Raw genomic sequence first — 17,022 nt, 5'->3', positions numbered from 1 at the left:
CCAAATGATCCTTCAAAATCGCTTGCACCGACCCAAATGATATTCCAACCATGTCAACAAGGTTTCGAATTGTTAACCGACAATTTGCAAGCACCAATTCTTTGATTTTGTTGATGTGGCGATCATCAATCGAAGTCGATGGTCGTCCAGAGCGTTCCAAGTCATCAACACGTTCTCGGCCTTCTTTGAAGTCTTTGTACCACTTGTAAACATTTTTTTAAGACATAATCTCTTCACCGAAGGCCTTTTGCAACATTTGATACGTTTCAGCAGCAGAAATATCATTCCGCAAACAAAATTTAATAGCACTTCTTTGCTCAACAAAATTAGACACTTTTGGTACTTCAGAAACAAGCGTAAACAAAAAAAAATAGTTATGAGTTTGACATGTAATTTGGCGCAAATGTTAATGACATTCCTACCAACTTAAAAATAAAAAAGATTGGACAATTCGAATAAGGCGGGAAGTTTAAATTAAAAATTCACCTTACTTTTTGATCACAGTAGTATATATATATATATATATATATATATATATATATATATATATATATATATTCACTTGAAACAATTTATTATAATGAGTTGCTTATGACTTATTCCTAGTATATTATTTTCTTACTACATATAATTAATTTAACAAATTACAGCAACTTTTATCATAATATTCATGCAATTAAAGTTACGACTGAATAAGTTAAAAAGTAAAGTATTGAAATTACTTTAAAATCGGCTCTAAACAACTTTCACAGAACCTATGGCCACAATCCCTTGTCTGCACTGGATCTCTGAATGTGAATTGACAAATTGGACATTCATAATCACGATTTGGTCCATTTACAAAATCAACATCATATCCACCAACATTTACAGAGGGTTTAAAACTGTAAGTTCCATGTTTAGTTAAGGATTGGTCTTTGTATGTTGTATTCTCATGCACAATAGCCATATAATTTACTAATCATAACATACTATATGTGTCTATATATATATATATATATATATATATATATATATATATATATATATATATATATATATATATATTTATATATATATATATATATTTATATATATATATATATATATATATATATATATATATATATATATATATATAAACAAAAAAAAAAACTTTTAAGCTGAAGACGCTGGTCACAACAATCCAGCGAAAATTTCTTATAAAAAATAAATTTAGTATCAAGTGAAATTCATATTTATTGATGTTTATAAAATAATAATAATAATATATATATATATATATATATATATATATATATATATATATATATATATATATATTATATATACATATATATATATATATATATATATATATTATTATTATTATTATTATTTTTATTGTTATTGTTGTGATTATTATTATTATTATTTTTATTATTATTATTATTATTATTATTATTTTATAAACATCAATAAATACGAATTTCACTTGATACTAAATTTATTTTTTATAAGAAATTTTCGCTGGATTGTTGTGACCAGCGTCTTCAGCTTAAAATTTTTTCTTTGTTTTTATATATATATATATATATATATATATATATATATATATATATATATATATATATATATATATATATATATATATCTACATATTATATATTAACGTCTATATAAAAATTGCATTATTTTAACACAAATAAACATTAAAATTATAAATACAAAAAATTTATATATAAATATTACATATATATATATATATATATATATATATATATATATATATATATATATATATATATATATATATATATATATATATATATATATATATATATATATATATAGTATATATATATATATATATATATATATATATATATACATATATATATACATATATATATATACAATATATATATATATAATATATATATATATATATATATATATATATATATATATATATATATATATATATATATATATATATATATATATATATATATATATATATATATATACATTTATTACTTTTAACAAAAACCAGAATATGTGAAATCAAGTCTATAGAAAGCTTCTTAATAAAGTTTTCAAACAAATAATCAAAAGTAAAATAAAATCTGTCGCAAAACCTGTCTCCATAAATTGAAGTTAAAAAAGTAAACACCTTTTAAATAATTTACGGGAATCAGTCGAAAAAACATTTCCGTGCGTACTCTAAAATAAAATTTAATTTATAAAGTTTAAAATATTTAATCATTTATGCACCTAAAAAAGAAATAATATATATTTCGCTTTTTAACATGCTGCTAAAGTGATATTATAATGCAAAAATTATTAAAAGTGAAAAACACATTTATTATAGATAAAAATACTTTCTTTTACCGTGTAGCAACTAACGGATTAAATGCTATCGGATTAAAGTAACATATTAATATTTTACAACGAAGAGTCTTTTTGTAAAACCTTGAAAGTGAGTGAAAATGCAAAATTAAATTTTTACAGCAATTATTTTTTTTTTCTTAAGAAAATTTAGAATAATTTTTCTCTTCTTTTTTTGAAAATAGAAACTTAGAACCAACAGGGTCTTGAAAAAAAATCTCACCTTGCTCGTTAAAATGCAATACTTAAATGCAATAAAATGCACTTTTAATGCAACCCATTAAAATTGCTTAAATGCTAAAAATAAATCCACTAAAATGTCTAGCGGTCAAAATAATACTGTCTAAATTAAACTTAAAATAACAATTAAATTTTAAATAATTGAGTTAAATGTAAAATATATCAGTAGCATATTTATCATCGAACAGTCGTGGTGCAGTAGTTAGAGTTTTGACTCAGAACCAAGAGGTCTGAATAGAGCCGTGGCTTGGTTCCCCCACATCTCCAATCAAGAAGGGGCCTAGCAAATTTAGGGGGCTCATTTGCAAACGTAAGAAGTTTTTTTTCTTGAAAAAAAAAGCTCTTTACAATAAGCGACATTGGTACGGAAGGAATAAATTGATGAATCACATGGATAAATCACATAAAATTAATCGAAAATAAAATTTCTAAAAATATTGGCAAAAAAAATATAAATCAAATTTGCTTAAAATATATCTACTTCTTATTTATTCATTGTTATCTTAATTATGCTAACATTGTTTGGTTTCTAAAATTTTTAATTCTTTTTTATTCGGAATTTTTAATCGCATTCTGAATTCTTAATCGCATAAATTAAAAACTGCTATAGGGTAGATTTAGGTATCTATGAGCACATAAGCGAAAATTAGAATAATTTCAAAAATAATTATGATGCATCCAAAATTTTTGCGAATAAACAATTTTTAGGGATCCCTACTCATGATCCACTTAGATGTTTGGACACCCGAAATTTTTTTTAAAAAACACAGAGATTTTAAAAAAGTTGCAAAAGTGCTCATATTACCCAGACCACTTGGTAAAATGAGCATTTTAAAATAGCTCAAAAAAATAACATTAATTAATTAAAAAAATATCAACCTGACAACTAGAACTATTTTTTGGAATATAATGATTCGTTTTAATTAAAACTTATAATTAAAAGATCATTTTTTAAACCACTTTTTGTTGAAGCAATACTATTTTTTCCGCCGAAAAAAATTCGTTATTTTTTCAATTTTATTAACTCACACTTTTGAACGATAAAAATGTAAATTACTAATAGATATTTAGTATTGATAAAATATTACAATTTTTTACTATGTTTTGTTTTTATTTAAAAAGCAATTAAAACCACTGCTTTTTTAGCAATCTAAACTACTTTTTGATGAAAAACACTGGGTAATTTGAGCATGCTCATATTACACAAAAATGGCATCTTTAAATAAAGTCAAAACTAAATGTTTCTATACATTGTTTTTCTAACAAAATGGATTGAATTTTTAGCTAACATAATTCTCTTTATGAAAAAATTAATTTCATTATTTTAGCACCAAAATTTCGCGCCACAGATTTATTCATGCATGATAATATTATTTTAACAACGCGAAAAACTTAACAGCGTTTTAATTAGATAATAGCCGATAATTACAGCATATAAATTAACGCTAATTGTACTGGTTCCTGTTATCACCACATATAGTCGATTCAAAAAATACAGAGCAACTTTAACTTCACTGCTTGCATCTAAGAAATCTTTAAATATACTCATATTACCAAGGCGCTCATATTACTTCTGGGAGAACCTTAATAACCAAACACAAAACAAAAATCATTAATCGAAATTTTTATATTTGAAAAGAAATTCTATAATATATTTTTCTTTCTGATCAATTAAACATCCACCCATTGTTTATTTAATTGAATATTTCAACCATCGTTTTTTATTAAGGATTGATTTATGTTGCTTAAAAAGCCATATTATAAAACTATATTAGAAGTTAAAATTTTATAAAACTAAATAAATCTTTATAAAGTAAAATAAAGACTTTTTGTTTTGTTTTGTATAAAACTTTTACTTGATCATCTAATATATTTGTATTAGTCTATAACCTAAATTTTGACTTTTATAACGCCTTTGTGTTTTGAATTATAGTAACATATGTAAAATAATAAATGTCTTTAATATTAAAATAATATTAAAAAAAAAAGGTTTTTTTTATATATTTTTATTATTTCAAAGGTCGTAAAATCAAAAATACTAAATTTGTTTTACAGGAAACTACATATATAGAAATTTTTAACTTATGGTTTATTAAGTTTACGTTGCTACCCATGTTCAAAACGTTTAAAAGACGTTGTCACCCTAACACAAACACACGTAAAACAAATATCAATTTTTACCCACACCTCTTTAACATTTGTATCTAAGTCTAACTAAAACAATCGAAAACTAAGGTCTAGTCAACGCATATATATATGATAATTTTATATGAAATTATACTTTTGAGCTCTACACTCATGTTCTTTTGAGCTCTCATGTTACTTTTTGCTGCACTAATACTTTTTGATTGTGTGAAACTATTTCTTTTTGGGTAGTTTATTGATTAATTTTTTTTATATATTACTTTTTCACAACTGATATATTCTCTTGTTCAACACACTTTTGTGGCCGATATACGAGAACTACGCTGTTGTCAGACGTTAAGTTTTAAATGATTAATACAAAATACAAAGAAGGTAAAAAAATGCACTTTAGGAGTTTGAAATATTCAAAGAAATCGAAGAACCTTTGAAATGAGCAATAGAGTGCTGGGTTCCATCATTAAAGACATCTTTAAGCGGATTTTTGAGGAAAAAATTTCTAAGTAAAATAACATTTTTTTTTTCAAATGCTTTTTTTACCCTGTAAAAACTACTGCAATAGTTGTTAAATAAATTTTAATTAATTTAAATAAAAAATTTAAATATAAATATATATCCATAAGTAAAAATACGTATTTCAACTGAGAATTTTTTGTAAAATGTGATATCCAGATAAAACCTGTTTATCATCGTGCAACACTAACTTGTCAGCCTCAGATGAAAAATAAAGACATTCAATAAAGTTATAAGAACTTTTATGGTAGTTATACAAATCTAGACAGGTGGCAAGAGAAAAATTTTAAAGGTGAGTGAAGTAGCTTAATTGTTATTATGATATTCTAAAACTTTTTCTATAGTGAGCCTAATTTTTTTTTACCGAAGTTTTTTACCTATGGAACTTTGGTATAAAATTATATAAAATAATGATTTATTGAATTATTTAAAATAATGAACCAATTTAAATTTATAATATATACAAGAATGACATTTGTGAAAACTAAATTTAAAATTAAATCAATAAAATTAATAATATTTATAATTTTTATTGAACAATTATAATAGTTAAAATACATCAAACATTAAACGAAATTAAACATAAAGTTTTGCAAATGCTAAAGCTTAAGTTTTGTTTCACCTGTGGCTCCGCCTTTGTGAAACATCGTAACAATGCTACGCAAAATTATTATCAAGAGTGTTTTTAATTATTATCAAGAGTCTATTTTAAAAATACTATAGCGTAAGTTTAAAAAGTTATTTGCGGTTATTTGTGTGTTATGTGATCCTGTTTGATCCGGTGTAATCCGGTGTGGTCTGGTGAAATCTGGCGTAGCATTCATATTCATCCATCTTGGTTTTTTACGAGATAAATTAAATATTATCTTGATTGTATGTTTTAGTTTGTCGTATATATAAATATATATCTGTAACCGTTATTCAAAGCGCCCAAAGATGCATATTACGTATTTCAAGAAAAACGCAGGTTGAAAAAAATTATTAGGAGAAACTCTTTGTAAAAACTTTTTTGAAGTTATAAAATTTTAATGAATTTTTTCATAGTTCTTCAAAATTATTTATTCAATAACGTTTGTAGACATCTACATCAGCTTATTTTGTAAAAAAGTCAAGTTTGATTTTTGTTACCTTACGGCGTTTTGAAAAACGGCTGCATATATGTATGCATACATATATATTTATATGTGCATACGTACATTATATATATATATATATATATATATATATATATATATATATATATATATATATATATATATATATATATATATATATATATATATATATATATATATATATATATATATATACATATATATATATATATATATATATATATACATATATATATATATATATATATATATATATATATATATATATATATATATATATATATATATATATATAATGCTTTTGTTTTGAAGAAGAAGATGTAAAGACACACAGGTGAATCTTAGTTAAAAGCTGCGGAAGCTGGGCTTCGTGGTTACAACACAAGAATAAAATCTCAGCTTACTGAGAAAATAAAGCAACCGCGAATGGAATGAGTCTTGGCGCATAAAGACAGGAAAGATGAGGGCTGGTCAAAAATCATTAAAGTTTTATTTGACAGAGTTCAGACTATAAGAAGTAGACCAGGAGAAAAGTTTAGGAAGAAACCTCCATCAGACTCTAAAATTTCTTACAAAAATTATTTTGTGGGGTGCTATATCCATCCAAGGGACAAGTCGTCTACATATAGGACAAAAGACAATGAATACAGAAAAGTACATTGAATAGCTCAGTACATGTTTAAAGCCCTAAATATGTGACTGGTTCTAGGACAACACCTGTATTTTTTAGCAGGAATCAGCATCATGCCACCATGTATGCAAGGTCTACTATCGGATGACAAAAAATCACATTGAGATTTCTCCCGTGGCCAGGGAATTCCACTGACATGAACCCTACAGAGTCACTTTGGTATCAACTCAAGGATAAAATTATGAAGTGCTAATAACCTACAAATCAGTTCTCAAAGAACATCTAATGATGTTCTTTGAGAACTGATTTGTAGGTTATTAGCACTTAGGTAGGTTATTAGAACATCTTCATGATGATGAGATTAAGGACATGTGTGGAATGTTTATTAAGAGATATTCCAGATCGAGTGCAGACACTTGTTAAATTTAAAGGTGGCTACACAAAATATTAGACTTTTCTTCAACATTCATATGTATCATAATAAATGAGGAAATGAATATGGAATAATTAAATACCATATGTTGTTTCTTAATTTTGTCAGTATTGTTTTTATAAATGTTACGTAATACTTTTTAAGTATAAAAATTTTTTTTTTTATACTTAAACCTTTTCATTCGCAAAATAAAGCGATTTAAGAATAAAATTTACTCTGTCGACTATATAAAATAAGATGCATAAGATATATAAACTATTTACAATAGATATTATATTCATATTTATTAAATATATACAGATAGTTTGTAAATAAAAATGTTATACATTAACAATCATTTGTAAATAAAAATTATTATTTTTATAAACATCGATGATATAAATTTTTTTATCAATCGAAACGTGTCGCAGCAAATTGATCAAATATTTTTTTTTGTTACTCTTAAATAACTTTATATTCATCGATAAATTCTAAATTTCATACAATAATCTATTAATGTTCAAAAATTATGTCTATACAAAGTTTGAACCTCAATTTGAGGGATTACATATTTTATGAGATCATAATTTTTGCTGAGAGCTAATTATCTTACGTAATTTAAGATTTATCAATGAATATAATTTTATTTAAGAATAGTACAAAAATCTTTTTTTGCTAGCGATCCCTGTGACCAAATTGCTGACTTTATCGTTACGAGTTGTCGCTAGCTAGTTGCTAGCTTATGCAGCGAGCGATCCTCGTTGCCCAATTGCTATCTTTATTGTTCCGAATATCAAAAAGTAGTCGCTAGCCAATTTCTCACCGAATGGTAATCCATTACTTCAAACACTATTAAAATATTATTGTATTATCTCAGCTTTGCTTTGTCTCAAATATTAAATGATACATTATTAGTTAATAAGTTTTTGGAAGTTTTTTAATTAATAAGTTATCATAATAAGAGTACTGGTGAAGCATGATCGACTCTGATAGAACAGAACACAGTAACTGAATACTTATTAACTATTATTATTGTTAACTTTTATTTTGCTAATTAAAAAATATTACAATTTTTCATATAATCATGTAAAAAATAAATAACATTGTAAACATAAAAACCTTGATAAAAAACGTTTTTAATTTTTTTTATTATATATATATATATATATATATATATATATATATATATATATATATATATATATATCAGTGGCGGATCCAGCATTTTTTGATCTTTGAGATAGCTAACTTCCAGACACGGAGCTTACTCCAAAAATTTTTATATTTATATTTATATCAAATAATGAGGGTTTGAAAAAAATTGCGGTGATTAAGGGCTGGGAACAAAAAAACCCCAAAATTTTTGTCACACCTGCCCCAAACGTGAGAACAACAAGTTGATGAAATATTTTTTGTGTTATTCTCAACTAGACTTATGTTCATCGATAATTTTTAAGTTTCATAGTATTATCTCTCAGCGTTCAGAAGTTAGGACCAGATAAAAATTACAACCCCCTCAAATTGAGGGGGGTTTACCTATCTCAAAGATTAAAAAATACTGGCTCCGCCACTATATATATATATATATATATATATATATATATATACATATATATATATATATATACATATATATATATATATATATATATATATATATATATATATATATATATATATATATATATATATATATATATATATATATATATATATATATATATATATATATATACTGTTATAATGGGATTCAAAGAAGGTAAGGAGGATGCGTTTATCAACACAACCTTTTCATAGAGCCTCTTCATTCACTCATTAAATAAAATCACTTAAAATTTTAAAGTAAAATAAAAAATTCAATAAAGCAAAATTCTTTTTTTTTTTTTAGTGTAAAAAATTAAAAACAAAAAATATTAAACAAATAAGAAGAAAAAAAGAAGAAAAAAAATAAAAAATTTAAAAAATTTGAAAACAAATGCTGTAAACTATAATATATATGTCAGGAATTAAGGAGATGCATTTTAGTTTGTCGTTTAAACGATGAAATGCTTTTTTAGGTTTTTAACTTTTTTTTTTTGAAAATGATTCAATATTGATGGACCACGGTTTGTAATTAGAAAACTTGAGTGCTGTGATTTAATTTTCCCTAGGTGATAACTAAATTCTTATAAAACCAAAAAACCAAAAATAATTTTTTTTTTATTTGTAAAACAATATTAAAATTCATTAATAAATACAACCTAAATGTTAAAAAGGTTCTTATGGTTGGTTTCTTATGTTTGGCATATGAACATTAAATATATTGTAAAATGTACAAGTGACTTTTTAATTAGTATAAAAAAAACAATTATTGAAAGTTGCAACTCAAGTGATTTAATGTAAAGCAGTATCATAGAAAAGTATTAAATTAAAAGAAAAAATGAAATTGAAATCAAATTATATCTACACCCTGCTACTCAATTGCAAAGGATTTGACTTGCCCCTAATACTTTCGCTTCTTTTGAGACCTAGCATGACGTACTTTTGAAGAGTTATATTTTGTTGTAAATTAGTAGGGTTTTATATATATATATATATTCATTAGTGTACCTCAAACCGCTCTTTAATTAAGAAATGAAAATGCTTATGTGTGCATGTGCTGTGGTTACCCTTTGTGAATATTTTAAGCCCAATTTTAGCTCTGAAGTCCGATGTTTAGTAACGCATTAAGTCCATTTTCTATTTCAGTGTAGAGAAGAGTAGAGTTTGCGTGATTTTTCATTTTAACATCTAATAAAAGGCATAGATAATCCTTTCAAGAAAGATGGGTGAACAATTTACATCTAAAATAGCAACATATCTTGCAAAACAGTGCCAGGGCAGTATCCAGGAGAGGTGCTTTGGTCCCCCCTCCCAAGTCCGCAAGGACGGAGGCACCACAAAAAATTGGATCATACAGAAATTTAAAGAAGCCTTTATCATGAGTTTAGTATTTATCATAATTAACTACTATATTATATCTTTTAAAATAAATCGCATATTAAAAAAAAACATAACATTTTTAATTTAACATTTTCTGATTTTTGAAAGTTCCTCTTTTGTGTTTGTTGAGTGCCTTTTTCTGTGGTCTGCCACAGTAAGTAGCATGTTCTGTTTTAATGCCTCCTTCTGACTCAGATGGGTGAAATCTTGAATCAGTTTAATTCCTCTTTCTGCCTTGTCATTGACGACGGTCAACCCATTGATAAATCTGTGTAGATATTTGTACTTTGAGAAATTCGGCGAGTCCCTGAGTAACCATATTGTTAATTAACCTTGAATAATGAAAATTTACAAGACTTACAACTACATATCTAATATATAATAATAATAATAATAATAATAATAATAATAATAGTAATAATAAAAATATTAATAATAATAATAGTAGCAATTATAATAATAATAATAATAATAATAATAATAATAATAATAATATTTTGGCTATTACCACTTTTATCTGCGGCTAACTTCCATCCAGCCTGTTTCCTTCAGGTTTAGATGTTAAAAAATCACCCAACTCTGAGATCCGGCTAAACTGGCAGACTAGGAATATTCTCCATGTTTAATTTAGGGAAGACAGGTTTTCCATGTTTAAATGTTTCAGGTCTGGAACATCACTGCTTTTGTGTACTTCCTGTCTTTAGCACCCATTATAACATTGCGCTCTCCCATTTGATCTTCCTAGAATGCAGCATCTGCAAGTCATTCATCTTTTATGATTTTTTTGTTAAACAAAATAACCTCAGTAGCATTTTTGACAGAAATATCAAACAACTCATCAACTCATTCAACAACTCATTTTTTTTTGTTTGAACATTCCCTTTTTCTCACTTTTGTTGGAGAGCTTCTGTTTTTGTTCTGACAGTGACAGGAAAAACACATCCAAGGGAAAGAAGAATGTAAGTACTTAGAAATTTATCTGGCTTACATTCTTTAAGAGCACTAGCAGTACTTGAGGGTTGATAATCTAGTTGGCATCTAAGCCACTTTTTTTGCCACAACTATTTCTTCATCAAGGAATTTAGAGTTAAGGAGATCACTTTTATAATGTATTACTTTTTGAATTATTTCAGATACCTCCACTGAAGTTTTCACACAGATAACAGAAAGTACAAAACTTAACAATAACTCAATTGTATCTAATGATTTAAATTTATGTTTCAATTCAACTAACGATTTATAAATGAAATGATGAGAAACCTTTTGAATTATTGTTGGCCTGTGTGTACTCGTCGTGTTACTGGTTTTACATTTAATTTTTTAGAGTTGATGCATGCTTATATATTTGTTCGAAAAACATATTTACGTCATTTATTATGTCATATTATCATCATTCTTTTTTCTGAGATGACAGTTTTACCGCACTTAAAGGCATATATAAGGCTTAAAACTTAATATAATATCACTTATATTTTCCTGAAACTTAATTATATTTAGTTAAGCCTATAGGCTCTATAGACCCATAGGCTCACGAACAAACCACATAATTCGCTGTAGTGTAACTAGTGATTTAACAAAATTAAAACTCCTAAACGCTTTCAGAAAAGACAGTGCTTGACGTTTGTCTTCAAGCAGCCATTCCACATATTCATTATTATTGCCACATCAGTTCTTAAAAATGACTTCGCAAAATATTACCAGAAACGGATAAGCTAAACAAAATTTTTTCCCAACCATCTAAATTTTCAACCCATCTTGCAACAAAAGTATCAGTAAGAACCTTTGGTTTATTCAATGTGTGAAATTGGTTTTCGTTTTGGTATTTCAATTTCATTGGTGCACCAATTTAAATAACTGTGTTCGCTTTGCACTATTTTTCATTCATTTTGCAAATCTTTTTATTATATCTTACACATTTCTTATTTCAGGTATTTTGCAAGAATGACTAATAACTAAATTCAGTTAATAACACGCTCAATGGGTGTATATAGCTTTTGGTTGAATGCTCAGAAACTGGGTTTGTGCACTTGATAACGAACCTGCTAATGATGCCGCACTATCATATCTTTGACCTCTCATATTTTCAATATTCAAATTAAGGTCATGTAAAGTTTGCTTAATTTTAGTAAAAATATCTTCGACTCTCACACTTTACAAATGCCACAAACTCCTCGCGTGTTTCATGTTTTTATTTGCAAATCTTAGTACAATAGATAGTTGCTCTGTGTGGTGAAAATTAACTGCATCTGCAAGGACAGAAAAATATTTGGCTTCTTTTATATCTTTTAATATAGAAGCTTGTACCATGCCTTTTTCTTAAATAATATAACTAGCATTTTTCATTTTTGGACTTAACAAATGCTGTTACAATTCACTGTTAGAATCTCCCACTAAATTAAGCTGTGAAAGAAAGTTATCAACATTTCCAAGTTTTGATTGATTCGTTGATTCGTTCAGCAAGTTCATTACTTAGTTGACTACCAACTCTAAAAGAAACATTTTCAAGTGTTGATTGATTTAATAATATGATATTCGTCCAAGTAACGTTTGTGATAAACTCTATTTTTGTGATAATCTAATTTTTCTTAAAGCTTATTCCAATTATTAAAGGGTTTGTTAGCAAAAGACATTTCTTTTAAAAGCAAAATCTTGCTGTACAATAGAATAGCATGCCCAATTAACATTCGCCCATCCATTTGATTGAAATTTTTGTTAGAAAGTCTGTAGGTATAATATGTTTTGTGATGTATTGAATTTTGATTTCAGGCGACATCTTTATTATATTTTGCTCAATAGTCCTTATATTCATAGAAGACGTAATTACATTTCCAATGTCAAAAAGTTGAGCGTTCTCAACACCTGACATCATAGCCGTGGCTAGAGCCTAGCCACAATAAAATGTTCATTGTTTAAAAACATTGCAAACGTATTTTTTTTTGATAGTCATGCGTCACATTTTTCTATCAGACTTAGTGAGTTTTGCTCTAAAAATGGAATAATTCTTGTTGCTTTGTTCCCAAATGCTACCCATATTTTGCAGCCGCTCAATGTGGTAGTTTTTGGGCCAATAAAAGCAATGTAGAAATCTTTTTGCCGACAATGGCGCATTGACAATGAAGGACAAGAAATTAACAATGAAAATGTACCAGAAGCATTAAGTTCATTATCAATCCTTCTATGGCAAATAATATTAAATTTGGTTTTAAAAATGCCGGAATTTTTCCATTTGATGCTTATAGTGTTGACTTCACAAAAATTGTTCAAAGATTACCTGAGTCGACTGTTGCTCTAACTCCTTATTTGGAAGAGAAACATTCAAGTGTTACTTTATTAGCTTCCTCTCCCATAACCTTTATTGAAAAGTGCATTAATCCAAGTATTTTAGAGCATTTTAAATTGCTGACGAACATTTAGGTTGGAAAGGTGATCTTGAATACCTCCAACTGTATCTTTTTCGGAAAAGTGCCTTATCTGAACATATAAGACCATAATTTTACCTGATGAAACATAACAGGGTAATACAAATCTATCAACAACTTGAAATTTAGAAAATGTGCAAATTATAACCGATATAGAAATGCCTAATTGCAATATTGCAACGGTAATAGAACCAAATCCAGCTTGTTTAAGTTTGAAAATAGCAGCAGAAATCATGAATCCAATCGAAAGTGTTTTAATATGGCCAAAACAACCAGTCTTAATGTACAAACACAAAATAGAACGTTTACCATCGGTTGCAACTTTAAAACGTGGCAGCAAAATCAAAAGACAAAAGTGCAAGAAAAGCCACAAATAAAATATGAAAAGTTAAGAAAGAAATAATTAGCTGCAGATAAAAGTCAAAAATAGAGGAAGAAAGATAAAAAAGAAACAATTAGCTATGGAGAAAAAGTTATTAAATGAAAAAGCTAAAAAGGAAAGAAAATGCATAAAAATTTTGAAAAAAGAAAGAAAGAAAGCCTTGAAACTGAGTCAGAAAACGAGTTCCATTAAAATGTTGACCATAATTATAAAAAAAGACAGATAATTATGATGAAACTCTATCCTTTCCAGTTTAAGAACTTAAAGGATATGTACTAAAGTAATGGAAATACTTTAAAATCTTTAGTTTTAATTCATAATAATATTTTCATTACTATATAATTAATGTTTATTTAATAGTCTTTTTTTAAATTTATATACCTAAAAATGTTTAATAAAATGTTACTAATGCATTGCACAGTGTTATAAAAACAGTTTCTAACCTTAACTTTCTGACCCGGGAAAACCCGTTGATGGAACGAGAGCCCATACTATGGGGATCACTTAGATATAAGTATCGAAATCAGATTACAACGTCCTGGCAAGTTATTTACATTTAAATGTTTATCCCAGTAAACACAAAGTGTTTACTGGGTATCAATACGTATTAAAACGTATTATAAACGTATTACACACGTCTTTTGTTTACTGGGATTTTATTGATTGCACAAACATACAAAATGACAGCTTATTTTGCATTTCTACAGCCCAAAATTCTGATTAGTTTGTAAAAACTGTTTAAATTGATATAAAACGTATTTAATTATGACATAAATTATTTTTGAATAATTTTCTACGTAATATGCCAAATACTGCTAAAAACCACCAAGAATGCAGGAAAACTGTTTTTTTTTGTTTTTTGTTTTAGTAAATGTCAACAAGAGCCAATATCAAATCTAAAAAGAAGATGTCGGATTATAATCAGAAAGAATTCAAGCCCTTGTCGTTGCAATTAAAGCTCCTTCTCTACATGGAACTATTCAATTAAGTCAACTTTATGGTGGAATGATGCTTCCAGTAACACCAAGTATCACCAAGGAGCAGCCGTAGTGCAGTGAAAGCGCACTTGCCTCAGATACAAAGTATCCGTGTATCAAACCCTATTTCTGGGCAAGTTTTGCAACATCGGTTAGGAAGGAGGCGTGAATTTCCAATTAAATGCTCATCCGCGGTGCTCTGTGATAAGACTGTAAGGACTTCTTGGGGCACCTAAATAAAATTTTAAAAAAAGTTAAAAAAAGTATGAATTTAGTTTTTTATAGTTCAAATTAACGACAGGTTAAATTTTTAACTTTTTGCATTCATTATAGGTTCATTATCAGCTAGACAACTTTTCTCTCCAAATTCATGAATAAGTGTAAAAGACCTTGCTGTAAGTGTAAAAGTTCAAGCAAACACAGAACCTTTAAACAATGGTAGTAAGTGGTTAGCGACTACTATTAATCAGTCAACCTCACAACAGATTGTTTAGAAAAATTGCGCCATAAAATTTGACAAATTTAGTTAGCACCTTGTACATCATTTTACAAGCTCATCAATTCAATATCACACTGGATGTGTGAGGACTGCGATATATTGCAAGGACTTCCATGAGCTTAAAAATGAAATTATAGCCATGAGAAGTACATCAAAAAATCACATTGTAAAATTTGGAGTCGACGGAGGAGGTGGGTTTCTTAAAGTTAGCCTTAGAATTATTGAATTAAATCATGAACCTTGCATTCCCCCAGCAAAACTTAAGTGCACAAGCACAGTTTTTAAGGACACTGGTGTCAAACAACAACTCATCATTGCTGTATCTGAGGAGCTTTAAGAAAATTATACCAATGTTTTGCAAGTATTTGAGTTGATTAATTTGAAAGACCAGGAGTTTGTTCTGTCCTGTGATCTAAAACTTGCAAATATTATTTGTGGGCTTCAAGCACACTCATGTGCATATTGCTGCACCTGGTATGAATCTGGTTCAAAAGAACTTGCAAATCAAGGAAAATTGAGGACTTTTGAATCTCTGGAAAAAAATGTCTCACTCTTTAAGTCAGCAGGTTCTACTATCAGAAAAGCTTGTGACTACAAAAATGTTGTTCATTCTCCAATATTTAAACTACTTGGAGACACTTTGGTTTTGAAGTTCCTTTCTCCCATGGAGTAGCATCTTCTAATTAGAGTTTTTAGTCATCTTTTTCCTGCGCTACTTTAAGTTTTTCCTTGAGCAACTCTTTGGACTGATGCATTACACATTAAACAACAACCTTAACATGGTGCACATTTTGCAGGAAATGAGTCCAGAAAGCTGCTACACAATACTGATATTCTTCAATCAGTTGCTTAGAAACACTCATGCTATACAGAGCTTTTATTAATTGATGCTTTTCAAAAATTCAATACAGTTGTCCCTAGGTGTTTTGGATGCAACCTTGATCTAAACTACCCACAAATAATTGAAGAACTCAGAGTGCCATCTAGCATTGCAAAATGTGTCTGTAAACCCAAGATCCATGTAGTATTTTTCTTTGTGAAAGATTTCATCGACTGACAGGGTCAAGCTCTTGGGCTTTACTCAGAATAGGCAACAGAAGCAATGCATCACAACTTTCAGATACATTGGCAAAGGTACAAAAGGCCCAATCATCATACCGAATACATTAAGAAGTTACAATGTTGCCTCGTTGACTTCAAAGTAAATACTGCTTGTGAAAAGTCATTTTAAAAAGAGATTTAAGAATGAATTATTTTTGAATTAGTTCCATTTAAAAGAAACAGTCTTTTTTTAAATATATAATTGTGTTGAAGAAACAATCTTTTTGTGAATTTGTGAATGAGTCACTTTCTGATTATAGGTTTTCTTCAAATTTTGCGAA

At 27.2% G+C, this 17,022-nt stretch overlaps 1 protein-coding gene across 1 annotated transcript in view; it reads right to left on the bottom strand.

The window, feature by feature from the left end:
- The window catches only part of LOC100197701 (TNF receptor-associated factor 4), a 38,224-nt gene extending 37,242 nt beyond the window's left edge, over positions 1 to 982 (bottom strand). Inside the window, exon 1 of the mRNA XM_065788416.1 lies at positions 723 to 982. Coding sequence (XP_065644488.1) covers positions 723 to 949 — 227 coding nt within the window. The 5' untranslated portion in view covers positions 950 to 982. The remainder of the gene's footprint in view (positions 1 to 722) is intronic.
- Positions 983 to 17,022: the final 16,040 nt, after the last annotated feature.

The sequence above is a fragment of the Hydra vulgaris genome, chromosome 01 (assembly GCF_038396675.1).
Source record: "Hydra vulgaris chromosome 01, alternate assembly HydraT2T_AEP".
Classification (NCBI taxonomy): domain Eukaryota; kingdom Metazoa; phylum Cnidaria; class Hydrozoa; order Anthoathecata; family Hydridae; genus Hydra; species Hydra vulgaris.
Note: the sequence above shows the minus strand (reverse complement) of the source record. Positions and strands in the feature narration are given on the sequence as shown.